Source organism: Caretta caretta, chromosome 10 (genome assembly GCF_965140235.1).
Source record: "Caretta caretta isolate rCarCar2 chromosome 10, rCarCar1.hap1, whole genome shotgun sequence".
Lineage (NCBI taxonomy): Eukaryota > Metazoa > Chordata > Testudines > Cheloniidae > Caretta > Caretta caretta.
In genome coordinates, this window is record NC_134215.1 from 38,804,964 (window position 1) to 38,826,210 (window position 21,247).

Sequence of the window (21,247 nt, forward strand, 5' to 3'; positions counted from 1 at the left end):
AGCCCTGAGTAAGGGCTCCACAAACCTGGCCTTGATATGGAGGCTGGGCAAGGCACTCTCCAAGGGGCTGTGGTGTCTTCATGAGACTGGTAAACTCACCATCAGAATGTTACATCTCCATGGATATCTCAGGAATGCTGCTAAGCCAAAATAGGGTAGAGTGGCTATTACACTTACGGAAGAGTCTCTTCCTTTCCCTTCAGCGGCTAGTGACAGTGACTATCCTCCAGGCGAGATCTTTCTGGAGGGAGACGTGAATCCAGAAGAGTCATCTGGAACAGATGGAGTTCTTGCAGGAATCACTCTGGTGGGTTGTGCAACCCGGTGCAACGTGCCACGCAGTAACTGTTCTTCTCGTGGAGACACCCCCGTGCTGGATAAGGGACAGAGTGAGTCTCAGGACTAAGGTCTCATGATAATCTGGTTTTCACCCTGTAGCCACATCCTTCTTCATCTGAGTACTCCCCTTCCTGGCCTGAAGTCCTTGGGGATCCCCAAGAAGTCTTGCAAGTCTAGGCTAAGTCATAAACACCTTGGCCATCCCCTTTGTTTATACCTTTGAGACCTTCTATTTAGAATCCAGAGTGTTCCTTTCCTCTTCCCTATGAATGATCCACATCACACTGTACAGTACTGGGGTTAACAGAGTGGAATCTTTTCGACAGATGACATGTCCTTGATCTCTCACTTTTGTTGCTATTCTTAGCATTTTTCTTTCCCAACCCATGTCTTTCTATAAACTCACTAATTCATTGAGGTGAGCAAAGATGTGAGTGTGGGAACGGGAGTAAAAATACTCTGATCAGATCCTCAGTGGAACGGGCTGCCATAGAGGGTTTCTGACACCCTACCAGACATAGACCATACCTCACCTTAAAATACTCTGACTCCTCTCCTTCAGAATAGAGATCTCTCTTGAGTACTCTCCTCATCTATATGCAGCTTGGGGAATCTATAATAGCAGACACAAAAGCTGTCTGACTTGCAAGAATAATCATAAAACCAGAAGCTTTTTTATATATATAGTTCCCTCTTTCTTGTTTCCCATCCACCTTACAGCATTTTCCCCTTCCCTAGGTGAGGTGGCTGCAGTCAGCAATGGGAAGATCTATCAGTCCCAGTCCACGGAGGAGGCAACAGAAGCTACAGAGGTACCAGAGAGTGGTGCAAATGAAACAGAACCAGCTCAAGTCCGGCCTGGTCCACTTACAGAGCATATCTTTACAGAGCCAGATCCAGCTCAGGCACCTGTTAGACAGAACAGGTAGGCTGGATGCATGGAGTGTGCTCTTTGTCTTATACTTAGATATAAGCTCCTTGGGGCAGGGACCGTCTTTTTGTCCTGTGTTTGTACAGCGCCAACCACAGTAGGGTTCTGATCCACAATAAGGAGTCCTCAGTGCAATGGTAATACAAAAAATAATAATAACAATAATACAGTTGTGTACCATCAATCTTTGCCTGCATCAGCTGTTTGTGATGAGTAAAATGAGGTGGCCAGTCTGGTTTTTTTGGGCAGATTCAAACTCTCGTCACTTTCATGCCAAACCAATATCACAGATGGGATAACAGGGTAGAGAAGAAATAAAATGAAACAAACATGGTTCAGCTAACAGTCGTGGTTCGGCTGCCCGCTACTCCCTTCCTCCTTGTCCGCCTGCCGGCCTCCTCGCCCCCCTCCCACCTGCCGCTCGCCTCCCTGTTCGCCTCCTCACCCCACTCACCTGCCTGTCTCCTGCCTCACCTCTCTGCCCATCTACTCATGATTTTATCGAAGTGTGCGGCCCCCCAAAGCACGGGGCCCGAGGTGGTTGCCCTGATTCGCCATACCCAAGGGATGGCTCTGGCCCCAGATATGACCTATAATCAACTTGTGAGGTCTGTTTTGTCTCTGCAGTGAGAACGGGCAGCAAAAGACAGAGTCGAGCACAACACTGCCAGAGCAGGAAGTGAACGGTGATGCTGCTGGAACAGGCACCAGTGCTGCACCCACAATGTGGCTTGGAGCGCAGAATGGCTGGTAGGTTCACTGCCATTTTACGGAACCCTATATGTCACCCACATTAATAAAACCCCATAGATCTAGATATCATTGCCTTTAAAGAGTGTATCCTTGCTGCACTAGCTGTTCTGAGTCCCCAGTTCATCTTAGGCAGAGCAACTCACCCACACTTTGCAAATTCCTTTGATGCTAGAGTAAAAGACTCAACCCCTACCCCACAGTTCAGCCTTTGTAGGTTTATTGGCCTTCCTGCTAACCATCGTTGTCTGCTCCTTTCTCCCAGGCTGTATGTGCACTCGGCAGTGTCCAACTGGAAGAAATGTCTGCATTCAATAAAGCTGAAGGATTCTGTGCTGAGCCTGGTGTAAGTTGGTGTACTGAGTTGGAAACTCTAAACCAGGGAATTTGTTATTTTTCTTGTCATTAGTTGGTTCTTTGCCTGGCCATCTTTTCATCACCCTGGTAGTGTTCTGTAAATCAGTAAAGGTCTGTGGGGAAGGGGTCTCAACCCACTCCCTGCTCACTGAACCATTTAAGCTTCAGAGGGTATTTCTATACTGCACACTAAGCCCAGGTCTTAGGGACCCAGGCTTACAGATTCAGCGTTTCCAAGCCCATGCTTGAGCATCCACATGCATTTTAAATCTGGGTTTGTAGTTGCTGGATCTGGTTCTCTCAGCTGTGCTAATGCATCCATTCTGCACTACAAAGACCTTCTGATTTGGGTCTGTGGCTAGACTTGCATCCACACTGCAAAATGACGGGGCTTGGACCTGAGTCATGCAGGACTTGGGCTCTGACCCACCCCCATGGCTGGGTCCTAGAACCCAGGTCCTGAGTGCTTGCTAACCTGAGTTAGGCTGATTTGTGTGTAGATGGAAGTGGGGCTTGGACTCAAACCTGAGTCAGAGCCCAGGCTTAGTGTGCAGTGTAGACATATCCACACTGAGCTACCTTCTTTCCCAGTTGCAGGCTTGTACCGAAGATTGGAAATAAGTAAGCAGGGGTGGGGGGACAATAGCTCAATTCTCCTCTCACTCACTCTAGTGTAAATTAGAAATCAGTGGAGTTACATTATTGTAAAGCCAGTGAAAAGAAGAGGGGAAACTCAGCAGGGCATTGGTGAGCCCCCGGCTAGTTTAATAAGGAAGGCATTAGTGCTACCAATAGAATAAAGAAGCTGTGTGTGTGACTCTCACATGATGAATGTTGCCTGCAAGCGCTGGATTTAGCAGGAATAATGGCATGACCATATGTGTGATTTGTTTAGATACAGGAAATGATTTATAACCAAGAGAGTGGGAGAAGGAATCTCTCATTCGCCAAACCAAGCAGACCATTAAAACATCCTAATCTTGCAGCATTTCCTGTTATTGCCACCTTTTCATGAGCATTTTCTTCTCTATTATTTCAGGCATGTGAAAGGACGGGTTCTTGTTGCCCTGGCAGATGGAACATTAGCCATATTCCACCGAGGAGAAGGTAAGGATCAAAGGAGCAAAGATGAACTAGCCTGCTTCAAGACAGAAGCAGAGTCTCTGGAAATAAATTAAGCATTTCAGTGCTTCCTTCTGATTCAAGATGGCAGGGTGCCAGATTGCTGGGGAATTAATATTTTCTTAAAATATATGGCTACTATAAAAGTATTACCCTCATCCTAATCATTACAGCTCCTCTTACTTCTGGGTTGTAATTCTTTATCCTGCTAGCTGCAGGCTGATTTTGCATCCCTAGAGATCATCTCTGTTACACTGCAGCTCCCAGCTGCATTCACACCTGAGAACTTCAGAGCAGTTTCCAGTTGTGACCAAAGTTCCCAGAGCAACACTTCTTTCTCAGTTACTCCTTGAATTCTCTGAGTGTAATCAAAGCAGTGGAGTCAGTACAACACACTAAAGTGGACAGGCTGCTGTTTGCATGGAAACCAATTTTGATTCAACCTCTGTTATGGTTGGTTAGGCAATGTGAACTTGGAGTTTAGGTCTGATCATTCATACATTCAGAACATTCATTTTAAAGATACAATAATCCTTCCTGACCTAGAAGTCATATGTCTTCAGAAGAAGCCTGATTGCTCTAGTAGTTGGAGCATAGGTCTAGGAGGTGAGAGATCTGGGTTCTGTCCCTGGCTGTGAGTGACTTTGGGCAAATCATTTAAATATGCTTCAGCTTCTCTGTTTGTAAAATGGGGAGAATGATGCCCCTTACAGAGAAGAGTGATTCATTCGAACAAGCTTTGAGATAGTTCCATTGGATTTGCTTCCCCCCACCCCCTGCTGCCCCTTTTTTTGCTGTAGCTCATTAAAAAGCTTAGGGGAGTCTATTCACCTTCTCACAATAAGAATGGAGGTTTAAATAAGCCAGATTTTGGGAGTTTTAGCACCCAACCCCACATGCACTGCCATGTGCTTAGTGTGCACGAGGCTCTGACCCCAAGTAGTAGTATCAATCTATGGCCTGTTAACAAATCTAAGGAAAATGACCTTTGGTGTGCGTGTCCTATAATCCATGATCCTGCACTGCCAGTCTAACAGGATTTCACACACAATGATATGTACATTCAGAATCTCCACATTCTATTTTGATATAATAAACAACCTGTGATTCATTGTGTTGCTTATTATGTGAGTTTTCCTGTAGAAATTCTTTTCATTTTTGGCAGCACAAAGGTTTCTGTAGTCTTCAGGTTATGACAGTTATGTATCAGGATTTCTCTCTTGTGTTTTCTCTTGTTCTAATGGTATGAATTGTGTTTCTGAATAATTTATTCTTGAGGGTTCTTGGCCAGTCTTGTGCTCCTCCATGAATACTCAGAAAGCTAAGAATATTGATTACCTATGGCTGCTTTTAAATAACTAACACAGCTTTCATTTACAGGAAAGTATGAGACAGTCCCAGAATTAAATGGAAAAGAAAATGAGTGTTGTGCATAACATCTGATGAAGTATACAACACCTCTTCTAATGTCTTTGCTTCTCCCTAGATGGTCAATGGGATCTCAGCAACTATCACCTGATGGACCTGGGTCACACCCACCATTCCATCCGCTGCATGGCTGTTGTGTATGATAGAGTCTGGTGTGGCTATAAGAACAAAGTCCATGTCATCCAGCCCAAGACAATGCAGATTGAGGTGAGGAGGCTGTGTGTGCGTATGTGTGTGTGCGTGCGCATGTGTGTATGTGAAAGTGAGAGTAAAGATAAGTTGCTGGCTCCCAGTGTATTAATTTTTCTAGCTGCTCTTCTGCAGGGGAGTGAGGGAATGCAGAGCCTTTGTATCCTTGGTGCTGATCCATGTTGGTAGGGGAAGAACTGTAACTAGAGGTCATGTTACTCTAGAAATCTGCCAGAATAGCACTCCTGACACACTCCGTCATTCCTCCCCGTATGGAATCTTCAGATCACATCTCAGTTTAGCACTTCCTCTCATTTAACTGATGAGGCTGGACTGGGCGTCTGTACCCGGCCCTAGTGTGTATCACTTGGTAGGAAGTCAGACTCATGCTTGGCCGCAGGCAGTATATAACTGCAAAATGGGCCGGTGTGGGCAGCAAGCTGTGGGGGTTCCACTTATTGAAGAGCAAGATGCTAGTTTAAAACCCATCTTGTTGAAATTGTGATTCGTTATAATGTAACAGTGTAACAGGAGTAACAATGTCTGTAGGATGCAACTGCTATAAAAGGGGGACGAATACAAACAGTAAATCCACAACCAGTAAATTCACCTCACTCACCACCAGCAAGATCCTCATCCTTGTGCTTTTAAAAACTTGACTGAGAAGTGCTGGGAGATTCCTTTTGCATTGTTTGAAAAGTACCCTGAATAAGGCAAAATGGTTTCATTTCATTTCACTCTTTGGCATGAGCCATTTCATTAATGTCCTAATTCCAAAGCAGTCTATTAGAATATCTAAGACTGTAACAATTCTCTCTAGGGAGAGGAAACCAGAGGAACAGGCTGGCCAATCACACAGTTGATCTGAGGAGCTTCTGCATACTGTAGTGGAGGTTTCAGAGCTATCTCCTTAGTTTATGCCTCTGCCCCAGGAGTCTTGAAAGCCAACAAGTACCCCCAGCCCAGGTATGAACTCACGCTGCTCCCCCTATGTGGCCTTTCAGAAATCCTTCGATGCCCACCCACGCCGGGAGAGTCAGGTCCGGCAGCTGGCATGGATTGGAGATGGGGTGTGGGTTTCCATCCGCCTGGACTCCACACTGAGGCTGTATCATGCCCACACCCATCAGCACCTCCAGGATGTGGACATAGAGCCTTATGTCAGCAAGATGCTAGGTGAGAAGGCAGTGCCAGTCAGGAAATGGCCTGTTTGTTATTCTTGTGGGCACGGAGCATCAGTGTTTGTTAGGCAGCATTGCTCCAAGTGATACTGTCTTCACTGATCCTGCAATTCTCATTCATGCTTGGCAGGCACTGGAAAGCTGGGCTTCTCGTTCGTGCGAATCACAGCCCTGCTTATCGCTGGCAACCGCCTCTGGGTTGGGACAGGGAATGGTGTCGTCATCTCCATCCCACTGACTGAGAGTAGGTGATGTTCATCAGACATTCTTCTGTGTTTTCTTGATGTTCACAACGCCTTTATTTGCTAATTGCGCTAGGAAGGAGTGGCTCTGGCTGACTAATGTATCTCCACCCTGATCCTGTGCATTTTGGTGCCACAACTGGAATTCTGGTCACAGCAGTGTTCAGGGAGAAAGGAGGGAGACTGGCAATAAAGATAGCTTAGTTTGGTTTTGCACCATGTTACAGAAATGCATGCCTCAGTCTAGAGCATTCTAGGACATTGTTATGGACAGCTCAGTGAAGACCTCATCTCAGTGTGCTGCTGCAGTCAAGAAAGCGAACAAGATGTTAGAATGCATAAGGAACAGGCTGTAGAATAATGCAGAAAAATGTACAACGCCATTATATAAATTTGTGGGACATCCTCCTCAAGAATATTTTGTGCATTACTGATCATCCCATCTCAAAATGGATATTACAGAATTAGAGAGGGTTCAGAGATGGGCGACAGGAATGATAAAAAATGGCATGGTGAATAATATGGAGGATATTATAATACTGTGTTCTAGAGTGGCTTGGTTTGTGGATTGATCTTTCTAATGAGGTAACCTCCATTCAGCTTGGAAGGACTGAGAGAAATAGGCAAACCCTATAGAATTAGGGAAAGTCTGAAATGTCATCTGCAGTGTTCACATGTAGTGATGTTGTTTGAGGTTCCTCATTTTTCCTAATCTGACTGGGGAGCCCTGGATCTGGTCTGACACCATTCTAGTTATGGAATTAAGAATTCACTAGAAGTTAATTTGCCCCATGTAAAGATCAAATAGACATTTTGTTCCTGGCCCTTGCCGTCCAGTTGAAGCTGTTTCCTCCTCTGAGGAGCGGGATGTTGGCTCCATCTATACACAGGCTGCTGTTGAGCACATAGGCACCGACTCCATGGGTGCTCAGGGGCTGGAGTACCCACTGGGAAAAATTGGTGGGTGCTCTGCACCCACCAGCAGCCAAGCTCCCCGCCCCCCAGCTCATCTCACTTCTGCCTCCTCCCCTGAGCGCGCCGCGTCTCCGTTTTTCCTCCCAGCGCTTGTTGCCACCAACAGCTGTTTCGCGGCATAAGCTCTGGGAGGGAGGAGGGAGAAGCGGGAACACGGCACGCTCAGGGGAGGAGACGGGGAAGTGGTGGGGCCGGGGCGGGGATTTAGGGAAGGGGTTGGAATAGGGGCAGGGAGGGGACGGATTTGGGGCGGGGACTTTGGGGAAGGGGTTGGAGTGGGGGCAGGAGGGGGCAGGGCAGGGGTGGAGTTGGGGCGGGGCCAGGGCGGGTCGAGCACACACCGGCACCAGCAGAAGCCGGTGCCTGTGGTTGAGCATGATTTTAAAGTGGCTGGCAACTGTTGACTGATTCTGAAAACATTTCATGATGCTGTAGATAGCTGAACTTCTCCCACTGCAGCATCTCCCAAGGCTGAGGATGCAGAAAGTTCATTACATCTAATCAGAAACTCAGTAAAAATCAGTATCTTAAGCCAACTTTATCCAGTAAAATGAGGAGACCCAGCAAGTGCTAACAGGCAAAACTCTAGATCTGGGGAGGAAGGGGCACTAGTTTAAACATTCAGTAATGCTACTCTTTGCCTGCCAATCCACATCTAACTCACTTTCCATTGTGGAAAGTTTTCTCCTAAGTGGACTTGAACGTACTAGAATTTGCAGTCAGAATAGCAGGGCTCCCTCTTCTTCCCGTGGTGCTGGCAGATAAAGGAATGCTAGATAGAGAATGTCTGTTTGTTTTCTAGAAGGAGCAGCAAATCCACTGTAGTCCTACTGAACTGGAATTGTCCACTCCTGCTGCTGTTGACACCAATAGCACTGACACTAGTCATCAATGAATTAGTCATTAAATCCAACTGTCTGTGATTGTAACCTCAGAATCCCAGTTCTGAGCCCGTATCGTAAGGCATGTCCCTTCTTGGGGATGCTGTCATAACTGTGAGTTCAAGTCAATTCACATTGTAAGCAAATTCCACTAGTCTCTGATACTTGTGTAGAAATGTGATTTTTGAAAATGCAGTAAGATTTCACTATGAAGCTGATTTTTTCTCTCCCCTCCCTGATGCTGCAGCATGTTCTTTTTAGTTAAGAAAGAGGAGAGCAAGAGCAGTGTTTTCTTACAAAGCGACTCTGAATTGATAGCATCCATTGGTGCCTTCTGTAGATTTAAAAGTTTATGTTTCTCCTTCCTGCAGTTTCTCCCAATAATTGCCTTTTTCTTCTTTTCTCATCTGCCTGTTTGTTCCCATGTCCCTCTGTTTTTCCACTTCTTGCCTGTGCCTAGCCGTAGTCCTCCACCGAGGCCAACTCCTTGGGCTCCGGGGTAAGTCCAACACCACCTACCTTCCTTCTAGATTTCAGATGTCATTCCTTGTCTACCCATCGACCTTTCCAGTCATTTTCTCACCTCTTTGTTCATCCATTTATCTGTTCACCTCTCTCATTTTAAGTTGCAATCACTGAGAAGAGACCAGAGATAATATAAATAGCCTCATTCTCCCGGGGCTGAGAACATTTGAACCCTTCTTGGCAGCCATCCCATTTGTTTTATTGTGAAATTGAGTACTTTAATCTCTCCAATTAGTTTCATTGTTTGAGTGGCTCAGATTAACCAAACTGTTCACTTTGTAACCCTAGCAGTAGGGATCTGCTTAGCCAGATGTTCCCAGGCAGACAAGGATAGACTGTCCACTCAGTCTTGCAAGATTTTCTCTGAGCACCTTCATTTTCCAAAACAATTATGGGCTTTGCCACTGTGGGACCTCATAGCCAGAAATAATTGAGCAGGACTTTTAAAAGCATTAAAAATCATTTGAATGTATGCAAGTTAAGCCAGTGATCTTGAAAAAATCAAAAGTTGATGGTTCAAGGCTTAAGATGACCATCTGCAGGGGTCAGAAAGGAATCTTTTTCTCCCAGAAGCATAGCACAATTACCCAGGATCACGCTTCCCTTTGAAGCATTAGATACTGGCTACTGCTAGAGACAGAATATTGGGCTAGAAGGATTAATTGCCTGGTATGACTGGTCCTATGTAACAATTAAATGATGCCAGCCAGTGTTCCCTCTAATTTTTTATGCCCATGTGCGGAATAAGGACTCCTCCCCCTCCCTCCCCCCCCTCCCCCCCCCGCCCCAAGCTCTCTTGCCGCAGCAGCTTGGGTGTAGAGGCACCTCTCCCCGGCTGCAGCAGATCCGGCAGGCCTGGGCCAGGCCGAGGGAGGGGCTCAGTTCCGTGCTGGGGCTGGAGGAGGGGTGCCTCTACCCCGGCCTCGGCAGGTTCAGGGCAGGTCCATGGTGGGGTCATCGGGGAGGGGCACCTCTCCCCGCAGCGGCAGTTCTGCGCTGGGGCTGATGGGGAGGGGCGCCTCTTTCCGCCATGACAGGTCTGCGCTGGGGCCAATGGGATGGAGCTCCTCTCCCGCTGCGGCCCTGAGCCCCTGCATGGAGCTTAATAGGCGGCCGCACAGCTTAGAGGGAACTTAGATGCCAGCCAATTGTACCTGCTCATAGCAAACCAAATCACAAAGATGCAGAAAGCCCTTACTGTTATGGTCTCTCTTTTTGACCAGCATTTATTCTTCCCTCCAGATATATTTGAGCCTGCTAGCTGTACATCTCCTCTGATTTCAGAATTATTTCTGCATCATTTAATAACTGAAATAGAACTCAGCCCAAAATATATAACTCTATTGAAACAATAGGTCCCTGTGGTAGCAGGATCGAAATAGCAACCACCTTATGATAGAATTGTAGGACAGTAAGGGACCTTGGGTCATTTAGTCCAGTCCCCTGCACTCATGGTAGGACTAAGTATTATGTTTTAGTTCTTCCAAGTGACTGATCACAAATGGAAGCTTTGGATTCACTACAATGTCCCTCTTAAGATTGGTTTCAGAGTAACAGCCGTGTTAGTCTGTATTCGCAAAAAGAAAAGAAGTACTTGTGGCACCTTAGAGACTAACCAATTTATTTGAGCATGAGCTTTCGTGAGCTACAGCTCACTTCATCGGATGCATACCGTGGAAACTGCAGCAGACTTTATATACACACAGAGATCATAAAACAATACCTCCTCCCACCCCACTGTCCTGCTGGTAATAGCTTATCTAAAGTGATCATCAAGTTGGGCCATTTCCAGCACAAATCCAGGTTTTCTCACCCTCCACCCCCCCACACACAAACTCACTCTCCTGCTGGTAATAGCCCATCCAAAGTGACAACTCTCTACACAATGTGCATGATAATCAAGATGGGCCATTTCCTGCACAAATCCAGGTTTTCTCACCCCCTCCAAAAACCACACACACAAACTCACTATCCTGCTGGTAATAGCTCATCCAAAGTGACCACTCTCCCTACAATGTGCATGATAATCAAGGTGGGCCATTTCCAGCACAAATCCAGGTTTTCTCACCCCTCCACCCCCATACACACACAAACTCACTCTCCTGCTGGTAATAGCACATCCAAAGTGACCACTCTCCCTACAATGTGCATGGTAATCAAGGTGGGCCATGTCCAGCACAAATCCAGGCTTTCTCACCCCACCCCACCCTTTTTTTTTCCCGGGGACACACACATACACAAACCAGCAGGAGAGTGAGTTTGTGTGTGGGGGGGTGGAGGGTGAGAAAACCTGGATTTGTGCTGGAAATGGCCCAACTTGATGATCACTTTAGATAAGCTATTACTAGCAGGACAGTGGGGTGGGAGGAGGTATTGTTTTATGATCTCTGTGTGTATATAAAGTCTGCTGCAGTTTCCACGGTATGCATCCGATGAAGTGAGCTGTAGCTCACGAAAGCTCATGCTCAAATAAATTGGTTAGTCTCTAAGGTGCCACAAGTACTCCTTTTCTCCTCTTAAGATTAAACTAGCTAGGGTCATAAAGGGTAACAAGAAAACACTTTACAAATACATTAGAGGGAAGAGGAAGACCAAGAACAGGGTAGGCCCATTACTCAATGAGGAGGAAAAGACAATAACAGAAAATGCAGCAATGACTGAAGTGTTAAATGCCTTTTTTTGTTTCTGCTTTCACCAAAAAAGTTAGCAGTGATTGGACGACTAACATAGTGAACATCAGTGTAAATGGGCTAAGATCTGAGGCTACAATAGGGAAATAACAAGTTAATAATTACTTGGACAACTTAGAAATCTTCAAGTCAGCAGGGGCTGATGAAATACTTCCTAGAATACTTAAAGGACTGTCTGAAGAGATCTCTGATCCATTAGCAATTATCTTTGAGAACTCATGGAGGACTGGACAGATCCCAGAGGACTAGAAAAGTGCAAATATAGTACCTGTCTATAAAAAGGGGACTAAGGACAACCCAGAGAATTATAGACCAGTCAGCTTTACTTTTGTACCCAGAAAGATAATGGAGCAAATAATCAAACGATCAATTTGTAAGCACCTAGAAGGTGATAAGGCGATAAGTAAGAGGCAACATGGATTTGTCAAGAACACATCATGTCAAACCAACCTGATAATAGGGTTAAAGTCTTGTGGATGGGGCAAGCAGTAGATGTGATATATCTTGACTTGAATAAATCTTTTGACATTGTCTCACATGACCTGTCTCATAGGGAAATATAGCCTAGATGAACTGCTATAAGGTGGGTGCACAACTGGTTGGAAAATGGTACTCTGTACATTGAGAGTAGTTATCAATGGTTCACAGTCAAGCTGGAAGGGCATATTGAGTGGTGTCCCGCAGGGATCTGTCCTGGTCCAGTTCTATTCAATATCTTCATAAATGATTTGCATAATGGCATAGAGAGTACACTTACAAGGTTTGTGGACGATACCAAGCTGGGAGTGGTTGCAAGTACAAGATTAGAAATGAAAATGATTTTGACAAACTGGAAAAATGGTCTGAAATAAACAGAATGAAATTCAGTAAGGACAGATGCAAAGTACTCCACATATAAAATGGTAAATGACTGTCTCGGAAGGAGAACTGCAGAAAGGGATCTGGGGGTCAAAGTGGATCACAAATGAAATATGAGTCAACAGTGTAACACAAAAAAAGCAAACATCATTCTGGGATGTATTAGCAGGACACAAGAAGTCAGTCTTCTGCTCTACTCGGCACTGATAAGGCCTCAGCTGGAGTATTGTGTCCAGTTCTGGGCACCACATTTCAGGAAAGATGTGAACAAATTGGAGAAAGTCCAAAGGAGAGCAACAAAATTGATTAAAGGTTTAGAAAACATGACCTTTGAGGAAAGATTGAAAAAACTTGGTTTGTTTAGTTTGGAGAAGAGAAGATTGGGGGGGCATGAGAACAGTCTTCAAGCACAGAAAAAGTTGTTACAGAGAGAAGGGTGATAGATTGTTCTCTTTAACCACTGACAACAGGACAAGAAGAAATGGGCTCAAATTGCAGCGAGGGTGTGTAACTTTGCCTCCGGGGGTCACAACTGAGAATATCAAATTCAGGACAAACTGCTGAGAAATATGGCAGACACACCCCAAAACTGGTAGTTATTCTCCCATAGGATACACCAAACCAGCAACAAACGTAAACTTCTGTTTCATCACACTGGCTAACAAGAAGTCAGAAAAGCAGTCTCCTTAGGCATGCCAATCCTTATAGCACCACCAAAAACACTAGACTTAATGATGAGTGGTTATTTAAAAGCAATTTAATCAAACAAAAGGGTTCTTCTGATCCCAAAGGACCAGCCACGTACCCAGGTGAACATACAACAGAGATCTTACCCAATAATCACGCTGTTGCCAGTCCTTTAGTAACTAAAATCTAAAGGTTTATTTATAAAAAGAAAGAAAGGTGTCACGGAGTCACTGGGCGATGCTCTGGAACTACTCTGAGGCCAGTCAGGACTCTGGGGAAGCTGCCTCCTCTCTCTGAGCACACTGTCACCAGGGCAAGAAGCTTACACAGCTTCATCTTTTCTGGGTCTGACCTCAGAGCATTCAGCATCCCTTTCCACACCGTGCGCTTTCCACAGTGAGTCCGCCCATGTGGGGCTCCTGGGGAAGCCAGAGGGCCCTGCATTCCAACTCTGCAGTCAGATGTGACTCTCAGCCAGCGAAAACAGAAGGTTTATTAGTCGACAGGAACACAACGTAGAACAGAACTTGTTATCACAGAAATCAGTGACTTTCAGCCAAGTCCATCTTGCGGGAATCCTGGGCCAGATGCCCTGGACTCCCCCTCTTCCAGTCCCCCACAGCAGACTGCCCAGCTTCCAGTGACCCGAGCCCCAACATGCCCGTTGCTCCTCCTCCTGGTCTGTCCTGCTTCCCGGGCAAAAGGTGTCACCTCGTCGCATCCCCCTCTTGGTTTGGCCATGGCCTACATGCAGACAGCTGGGCAGCCTCACCTGTCCAAGGACCTCAGCGAAAATCACACACCCAATTCCCATCACCTAACCATTGGTGCAGTACACAGGGAAACTGAGGCATGTGCAGTATTAGTATAGGACAGTAAGACTCACATGCAACATAAAATGAATAAACCCCACTTTGTCACAAAAGGTGAGAGTTAAAATTGGTTAAAGGAATCAAATATATACAATAAGTGCAAAGTTCTTGGATCAGGCTTGTAGCAGTGATGGAATAAACTGCTGGCTTGTTAAGTCTCTGGTTGCCTCCAAGTCATTGGAAGGTCCTCAGTCCCTTAATTAGAATGCTCCCATTAAGTTCATAGTCCAGAGGTTTGAACAGGAAAGAGGCAAAATGGAGATGTTTCCAGGGCCTTTTATAGCTTCTTCCAATTGAAGGGAAACCTATTGTTCTCACTGTGGAAAATTAAAGGTAACAAGATTGTGTTTTGGAGTCACATGGGCAAGTCACATGTCCATGCATGCTTTGCTTAGTCACAGAAGAAGCCATTACCTATACTCCAGATAGAACGTTCACAGGAAAGTCCATTAAGTGTAGATAGGCATCTCCCTTGTCCATTGTGAGTTAAGTCCCCCTTGATGAGCCATTTAACTCAAATAGTCCTTCACAAGGTGCTGGCTAAACACCTTGTTGGAGTTTCCACATGAGCAAACATTTGAAATACAGATACATCGTTAATATTTATAACTTCAGATACAAAATGATACATGCATACACAGCATAATCATATTCAGCAAATCATACCCTTTCTGTTGACACCTTATTTGACACACTTTGCATAACATTTGTTGCAATTATATAACAGTCGTAGCAACAATGATCTACACGGTCATATTTGAATCAGATAACATCACAGGGAGATTTAGATTAGACATTAGGAAAAACTTACTAACTGTCAGGGTGGTTAAGCACTGGAATAACTTGCCTAGGGAGGTTGTGGAGTCTCTGTCATTGGAGATATTAGACAAAGAGCAGGTTAGACAAATGCCTATTGGGGTGGTCTAGATAATACTTAGTCCTGTGTCAATGCAGGGAACTGGACTAGATAACATATCGAGGTCCCTTCCGGTCCTGTATTTCTAAAATTTCTACTGGCCTGGGTGTGCGTGCGGGGGAAGGAGTCTCCCTCCTTGAGTAATGAGTTCTAGTCTGTTTTCACTGGTGAACGGAGGAGTTCATTTCTTCAGAGCCTGATCCTCCAAGGTGTTGAGCATCCTTAGCTCTCATTGAAGTCCATGGGAGCCAAGGATGGTCAGAATCTCTGAGGAGTTCTTGAGTGGCCAGATAGTTGAACTCAAGGTATGAGGTCTTAGGCTGGTGGCAGAATTCTCCTTGGATTAGGAAAGGAACTCTGCTCCATTTGACTCGACAAGCCCAAATGCTATTGGGATTGAGAGTGCCTTCTCTAATGCTGCAGAGGCTGTATTGCCAGCCTGAGCACTGACATATTAGCATGAGTCCTTGACTTGACTTTCAAACTGAGCAACTTCACCAACCTGGGAAACAGCCACTACTTTCCAGGTGCATGAAGGCCAAGAATCCTAACCCTTTCATCAGGACAGCAAACTGTGCCCATCTACGTACCATGACTGGTCACTGGGGCAGAAGGCTGATGCTCTGACTCTGCAGACACTGACTCAGCCAACCTGAGTTCAGAAGAATGGATATTGTGGCTCTAGAAGGCCTTTATTGAGATGCCCTGGACATCCTTACTCCAGCATGTGTAGGGCTGGGATTACTCTTCCAACCAACCCCTAGAGAGGAGCATTTCCCTATTACCCGTTTTATAAGAAGCACAGTTTATTAGCAACAGTGGATATGACTGTGCCTCTTTGCCAGTAGAGAGAGAGGGCTTAGATAATCTAGCAGGGTCTCCTCCATGATGCACGAATGATGGCATTAAAGAGGACCTTTAATGGGCCTCTGCACCTTTAAAGCTTTTCCTACGTGACTCTTGGTTTGTGTTTTTCTTACATACTTCTCACTCTGACTGATGGTCCATAAATGGGAACAAAGCTACTACTTGGGGTTTTTCTCCTCCCTGTCTTCAGCCAATAAGACCTCCCCAACATCAGGAGAGGGAAATCGCCCTGGCGGAATCATTCACGTGTACGGTGATGACAGCAGTGACAAATCTGCCAGCAGTTTCATCCCCTACTGCTCCATGGCTCAGGCACAGCTCTGTTTCCATGGCCACCGTGATGCAGTCAAGTTCTTTGTCTCTGTTCCTGGTAAGGTGACCAAGGCACTTCCTCATGAGGATTCTTGCATTTACATTCTTCTATTTGGCCATCTTATCCCCTAAGACATCTGTGGGCTTTGCCCCTCCAGGGGAGGCTGAGCTGCCCACTATAGAATGCTGTGGATGACACTGCACCTTTTGTAGCTCTGTAGGGATCAGTTATCCCTTTTAAGGTCCTTTGGTTTTTGTGTCTGAGTTGGAATAAAATCCAGTTTTGCAGCAGCAGGGACTGGATTGGCAGGGCAATCACCTAAATTTGTGCCCTTTAGCTGAGCATTCTGGGAGTGTGGCAGAGGTGCTGACAGGAGACCCTTGCTCTTTCAGGTAACGTTCTCGCAACCCTGAATGGGAGTGTGTTAGACAGTCCTTCTGAGAACCCCAGCACAGCAGCCACTGAGACTGAGGGGCAGAAACTGAAAAATGTCCTGGTGCTGAGTGGAGGAGAAGGGTACATCGATTTCCGGATTGGTGAGCTCCTACTTTTGGGAAGGGGTGAGGTGGGAATGGTTGTGGGTAATACATGGACCAATGGGATTAGAGATGAAACTGTGTTGTTACGTAGTGAGTTCAGAAGATGATTTCCACTTGTCATGTCTCCTGCTTTAGAGGAAGCACTTGGGCATTTTCCTCTACTCTTACCCACACTTTTCCAGGGCATGTGGTTGGCTTGACCCCATCTGTCCCAACTGGCTGTCTCTACCCCTGTCCCCAGATCAATCCCCATAGACAGTCATCAGAAAAATACTTCAGCATTTTCTACTAACAGCCCAAGTGCTGCAGCCTTTGAACTGTTGTGTTTTGGAGCATACCTGTTGTTGTAAGGATGGGCTCCTCCAGGAGAGTGGGGGGACTGGTCAGTACATGAAATCAGAGATATTGGAGGGCCATGTTTTTGTCTCTTTATGAAGATCTGTTTTTTCCCCTCCTAACCAGTCTTTCTGTGTACAAGTGTCCCATCATTACACCTGTCCTCGGGCAGTGAAAGAAGAGCTCAGTTAATGGTGCCCTTGATTTTTTCTAAGTAACATGAGCCTTTTGTGAGGGGCAATAATGCTTTGGATCTCCCTTCCCGCTCATCTTTACTGTTTGTATTCTCTCTGCAGGGGATGGAGAAGATGATGAGACAGAGGAGAATGCTGAAGATACTGCCCAAGTGAAGCCAGTGCTTTCCAAGGCTGAGAGGAGCCATATTATCGTCTGGCAAGTCTCATACATCCCTGAATGAGATTCTCTCTTTTCCTGACAACATATCTCTCCCTCCTCCCGTCTGAATGCCAAGATGTACATACAGAACACCTGCATTACACCTACTACTGGAAACTGAACCCCAGACAACTGCAACAGCTCCTGCATCGGATGGTGACCCCCATTCTAACCTCTGAACTTGTAGCTTTCATTTTGGGCCCGTGTGCTTTGAGTGGTTGGATTACTGTTCTCCTTCTGAAGCTGGTGTCTACAAGGGGGGAAAAAAGACAGAGAATCTTCAGAGTGAAGCCCGGAGTTGGGAATTGTGCAAATAACTCTCTCCACGAAGTATGAGACAGAAGCCTGTCTTGGAAGGTTTAGCCCAGGTTGTCAGGAAGGTTGCCTCACTGCCACCTGCATGAGAAGCCGTGCATCACCCTCATGTCCTCCAATGAAACGAGGCTAATGAATCACAACAGCCCAAAGAAAATCTTTATCCAGTTCACCAGGTGGAATTCTCATCCCATCCCCTCTGCATAGATTGTCCCCAAGCACTGAATCTTATCCCAGGATCTGAGAGCAGGCAGCACCAGGTTAAACCAGAAGTCTACAGAGAAGAGAGAACAGAGGTTTCAGGAAGCACTTCAGCTATTTGGCAATAGCGGGCCAACGGTCTCATGAAAAGGGGTAGAGTGTGGAACACATGCTAAAAACAGAAAGCCCTCCCTACTCTGCAATTATTTTTTGGCCAGTTGGTAACATTAAGTAGTGCTGAGTGAGCGTGAAATCAGGGAGGACTGTTTGCTTGGTAGAGTCAGAGGCAAAAAAGGGTGTTTGGTGTCAGGCCAGAGAGTGCTTGGACACTGCTGCCATGAAAGTTTGCTGGGATCTGGTTGATTAGCAGAAGGAAAAGCCAGCACTATTTTGTCTATGTGGTATTTTTGGAAGGGGAGGTAAAAAATGCTTTGTTTCATTATTTTTACAAGCCTTAAAAATTTCAAGAGACAAGCTGTTATTTAGTGATAGTTGGTTTTAAAGAGTAGCCGGTGACATGGCTTCTGTGTTAACCCAGCAAGGTTTTATTGACTCATGAAGATGCATTCCCATCCTGGTGCTGATTTTCTGCAGGGAGAAATGCTCTCCTCTCAAAACAGAAGAGTGCTGGGGAAAAGAAAAGGCAGGATGTTGATTTTGTCTCACTTTCTCCCAATACGTAACAGCAACCCAGTGAGAATGCAAGTTCAGGTGTGTGTATCCTAAGCCATGGCACTCAGATAGGAGGGCGCTTTGGGGTTAGCACATCGCTACGGCGGGATTTGTGTTTCATGGCTGTTCTCCTGCAGTTAAATCAGTCTATAAAAAGCTGGAAAGGGGACCTTAGCTCCATCCTATGCACATATCTCAAGTTTTTTTACCTCACTCCTGCTTCTGACCCATTGGTTAAAAGCCCTGATGCCACAGTTTGCCTCCTGGCTCCTCACTGTTCTGGCCTTTTAAATCCTTGAGCACATGTGCACTGCCTCACTTGCTGGTTTTCTGGCTCAGTCAGTGTCTTTGTACTCTAGGATCCCAGATGACCTAGTGTACCCATGTCTATCTGCAGAACTTATCTCCCCCGTTACTGTAATATCTGAGTGCCTCACAATATGTAATGGATTTATCCCTCACATCAACCCTGTGAGGGAGGGAAGGGTTTTGCCGGTAGGGATCTGAAGAACAGAAAGACTGACTTGCTCAAGGTCACACAGAAAGTCTGTGGCAGAGCTGGTCTTCTGAATCCCTAGCTAGTGTCAACTCCCCTATGTGGATGCTGCTGGTATGAACTAAAGGGTTCCTAGTTGCATTAATGTAATCCTATTTGAGGACTATTCATTAATGTGAACTTTTACTTCACAACTGCAGCATCCACACAGGGGAGTTAGTGCACTGCTATTGATACCCCCATAGTCCAAAATGCAGGGCAGTGAAGACAAATCCCTACTTTCTCTTTAGCAGTAGCAATGCTGCCATTGCTTTCGGGGTTTGGATTGTGCATGCGCAGCTGAGAGATAAATATTAGCCACACATCAGAGTGCTGGAAAGGCAACAGCACGTATCTAGAGAACAGAGGCCCCAACAGCCTATTTAGGGGGAGACAGAGGCTTGGCGGTGCATTGCATTGGCTACGATCAGTGTTACATTACATAGGCACTCGTACTACTCTCTGAAGACAGAGGTCAGGAGAGGATTTGAATCAAGTCCTCCAGCTGTGTACCTCTGTAAAGGGATTCCAGAGACCGTGTGACATTTCTGAATGAGTCAGGCTTTCATTCTGCTGTGGCATATTCCAGAATTGCTTTCTGGTAAGATAAGTCACTTAGGGCTTTAGACAGCAAATAATTCACAACTTTTGTTAATTAGTGTAAATTAAATTTCAGTATTTGAGCTGATTTTTAAAAAAATTTAATTGACTCCAATTATTTAGTTTAATGAAATATGCCATGTGATAATTATGAAACATGGTGTGAGATTTTTACCTGTTACAGTTTATGTTCTATATCTGTTTTATCAAAGTGACAGTACTTGGTCCTCTGTCTCCCACTGAAATTTCATGGCTACTTAAGAAAATAGGTTCCAGACCTCCTTATCTCAGCAGGTTCATTTGCAGTTTGAAGCAGATTTTCTTTCAAGAGAAGCACACTTTCAAAAAGGGGCCAGTGACAGCTAAGTGAAGAGCCACTGCTGTCATGTTCCTATCATCCTCATTCAGTGACTACAGAGCAGCAAGGTGAAAGCTGATTGGCTTAAATACACTTCCCTATCATATCTCCACTGTGATGTATGTAAAGTACCTTGTATGTTATAAAAGGATTTTAAAAAGTGTCTTAAGGCCTGTAAACTCCGCTGTTTGGTCGGAAGATGGCATTCTGTAAAGAGACTGCTGTATGAATACTTTCCCATGCTTTGTCCCTTATGCTATCAAACAAGTGAACCATATCTGTTCTGTATGTAATAAATGTGTTAACATCAGCAATGGAAACGTGTATTCATTGCGTGTACAGATACTGGGATTTCTGATCAGTCTGTGACAATGGGTTGATTATTGTAATAGTTGCTCAGGCAGTATCTCAAATTCTCAAACTTTAACATTATACTACATGTCATTCAATGAGTCATATTGCAGGATGCTAGTTTTGCAATCCCCACAACTTCAGAGCTGGTGCTCTGCAGCAGTAGCTTCCTTGCAATTTCATAAGTGCTGTGCCAAAGGTGTGGAACACGCAGCTGTTTTTGTGCAAGTTTCAGCACATAGAGTGATTCAAACCACAAACGTTGTCGTGAGGAGACACAGTGACAGAGGGGCCTGACACTTAACAATTGTTAACTTTAAATGGATTACATGTTAATGGAATTCTCTTCCCATATGGGAAGAGTCTTGGCAAAAATCAACTGTCTATGCAGGCACTCTTCCATGAAGCTGGGTGCATCGTGCTTGCTTGTTCAGTTGTTTGAAAAGACACTTATTTGTCTAAGTTAATAGCTCCATCCTGAAATCTGAGGGACTTGGGTGCCCTAATGGAGAAAAAGGCAATAAAATAGGAAACTAGATAAAAGTCCTGTGAACAAGGCTATGAATACATGATTTGCCAACTATACAGTATCAGCCATTAAAATTAATGGCATCAAATGCTCCCTTGTAATTAGCCTGCTAAATAACTTGTGTCTTTACAAATGGTGGCTACTTCATTATAAGCAGTGTCTTGGGTCTTGTGACAAAATGGACAATGTTGGTATGGTGGGTCCCGTGCTTTCCTTGGCTGGGTGGGGGCTGGGACACTACCCCTTGCCCCTGCTCTTGGGGCACCGAGAGTCCTGCTAGTGGCCTGGGAAG

General features: G+C 45.4%; 1 protein-coding gene across 36 annotated transcripts in view; it reads left to right on the top strand.

Annotated features, from left to right (window-relative positions):
• The window catches only part of MAPK8IP3 (mitogen-activated protein kinase 8 interacting protein 3), a 155,443-nt gene extending 135,058 nt beyond the window's left edge, over nucleotides 1-20,385 (top strand). For 32 of the 36 annotated variants that reach the window (XM_048867624.2, XM_048867625.2, XM_048867628.2 and 29 more), the window contains 12 exons: nucleotides 204-389; nucleotides 1,078-1,264; nucleotides 1,898-2,020; nucleotides 2,286-2,366; nucleotides 3,417-3,484; nucleotides 4,986-5,134; nucleotides 6,121-6,292; nucleotides 6,428-6,541; nucleotides 8,856-8,894; nucleotides 16,001-16,180; nucleotides 16,516-16,659; nucleotides 17,295-20,385. In XM_048867624.2, coding sequence (XP_048723581.1) covers nucleotides 204-389; nucleotides 1,078-1,264; nucleotides 1,898-2,020; nucleotides 2,286-2,366; nucleotides 3,417-3,484; nucleotides 4,986-5,134; nucleotides 6,121-6,292; nucleotides 6,428-6,541; nucleotides 8,856-8,894; nucleotides 16,001-16,180; nucleotides 16,516-16,659; nucleotides 17,295-17,416 — 1,565 coding nt within the window. In that variant the 3' untranslated portion in view covers nucleotides 17,417-20,385. Of the gene's footprint in view, nucleotides 1-203; nucleotides 390-1,077; nucleotides 1,265-1,897; nucleotides 2,021-2,285; nucleotides 2,367-3,416; nucleotides 3,485-4,985; nucleotides 5,135-5,936; nucleotides 6,055-6,120; nucleotides 6,293-6,427; nucleotides 6,542-8,855; nucleotides 8,895-16,000; nucleotides 16,181-16,515; nucleotides 16,660-17,294 lie in introns of those variants that run through there. The other 4 variants (XM_048867639.2, XM_048867665.2, XM_048867664.2 and 1 more) reach the window with 2 other exon arrangements.
• Nucleotides 20,386-21,247: the final 862 nt, after the last annotated feature.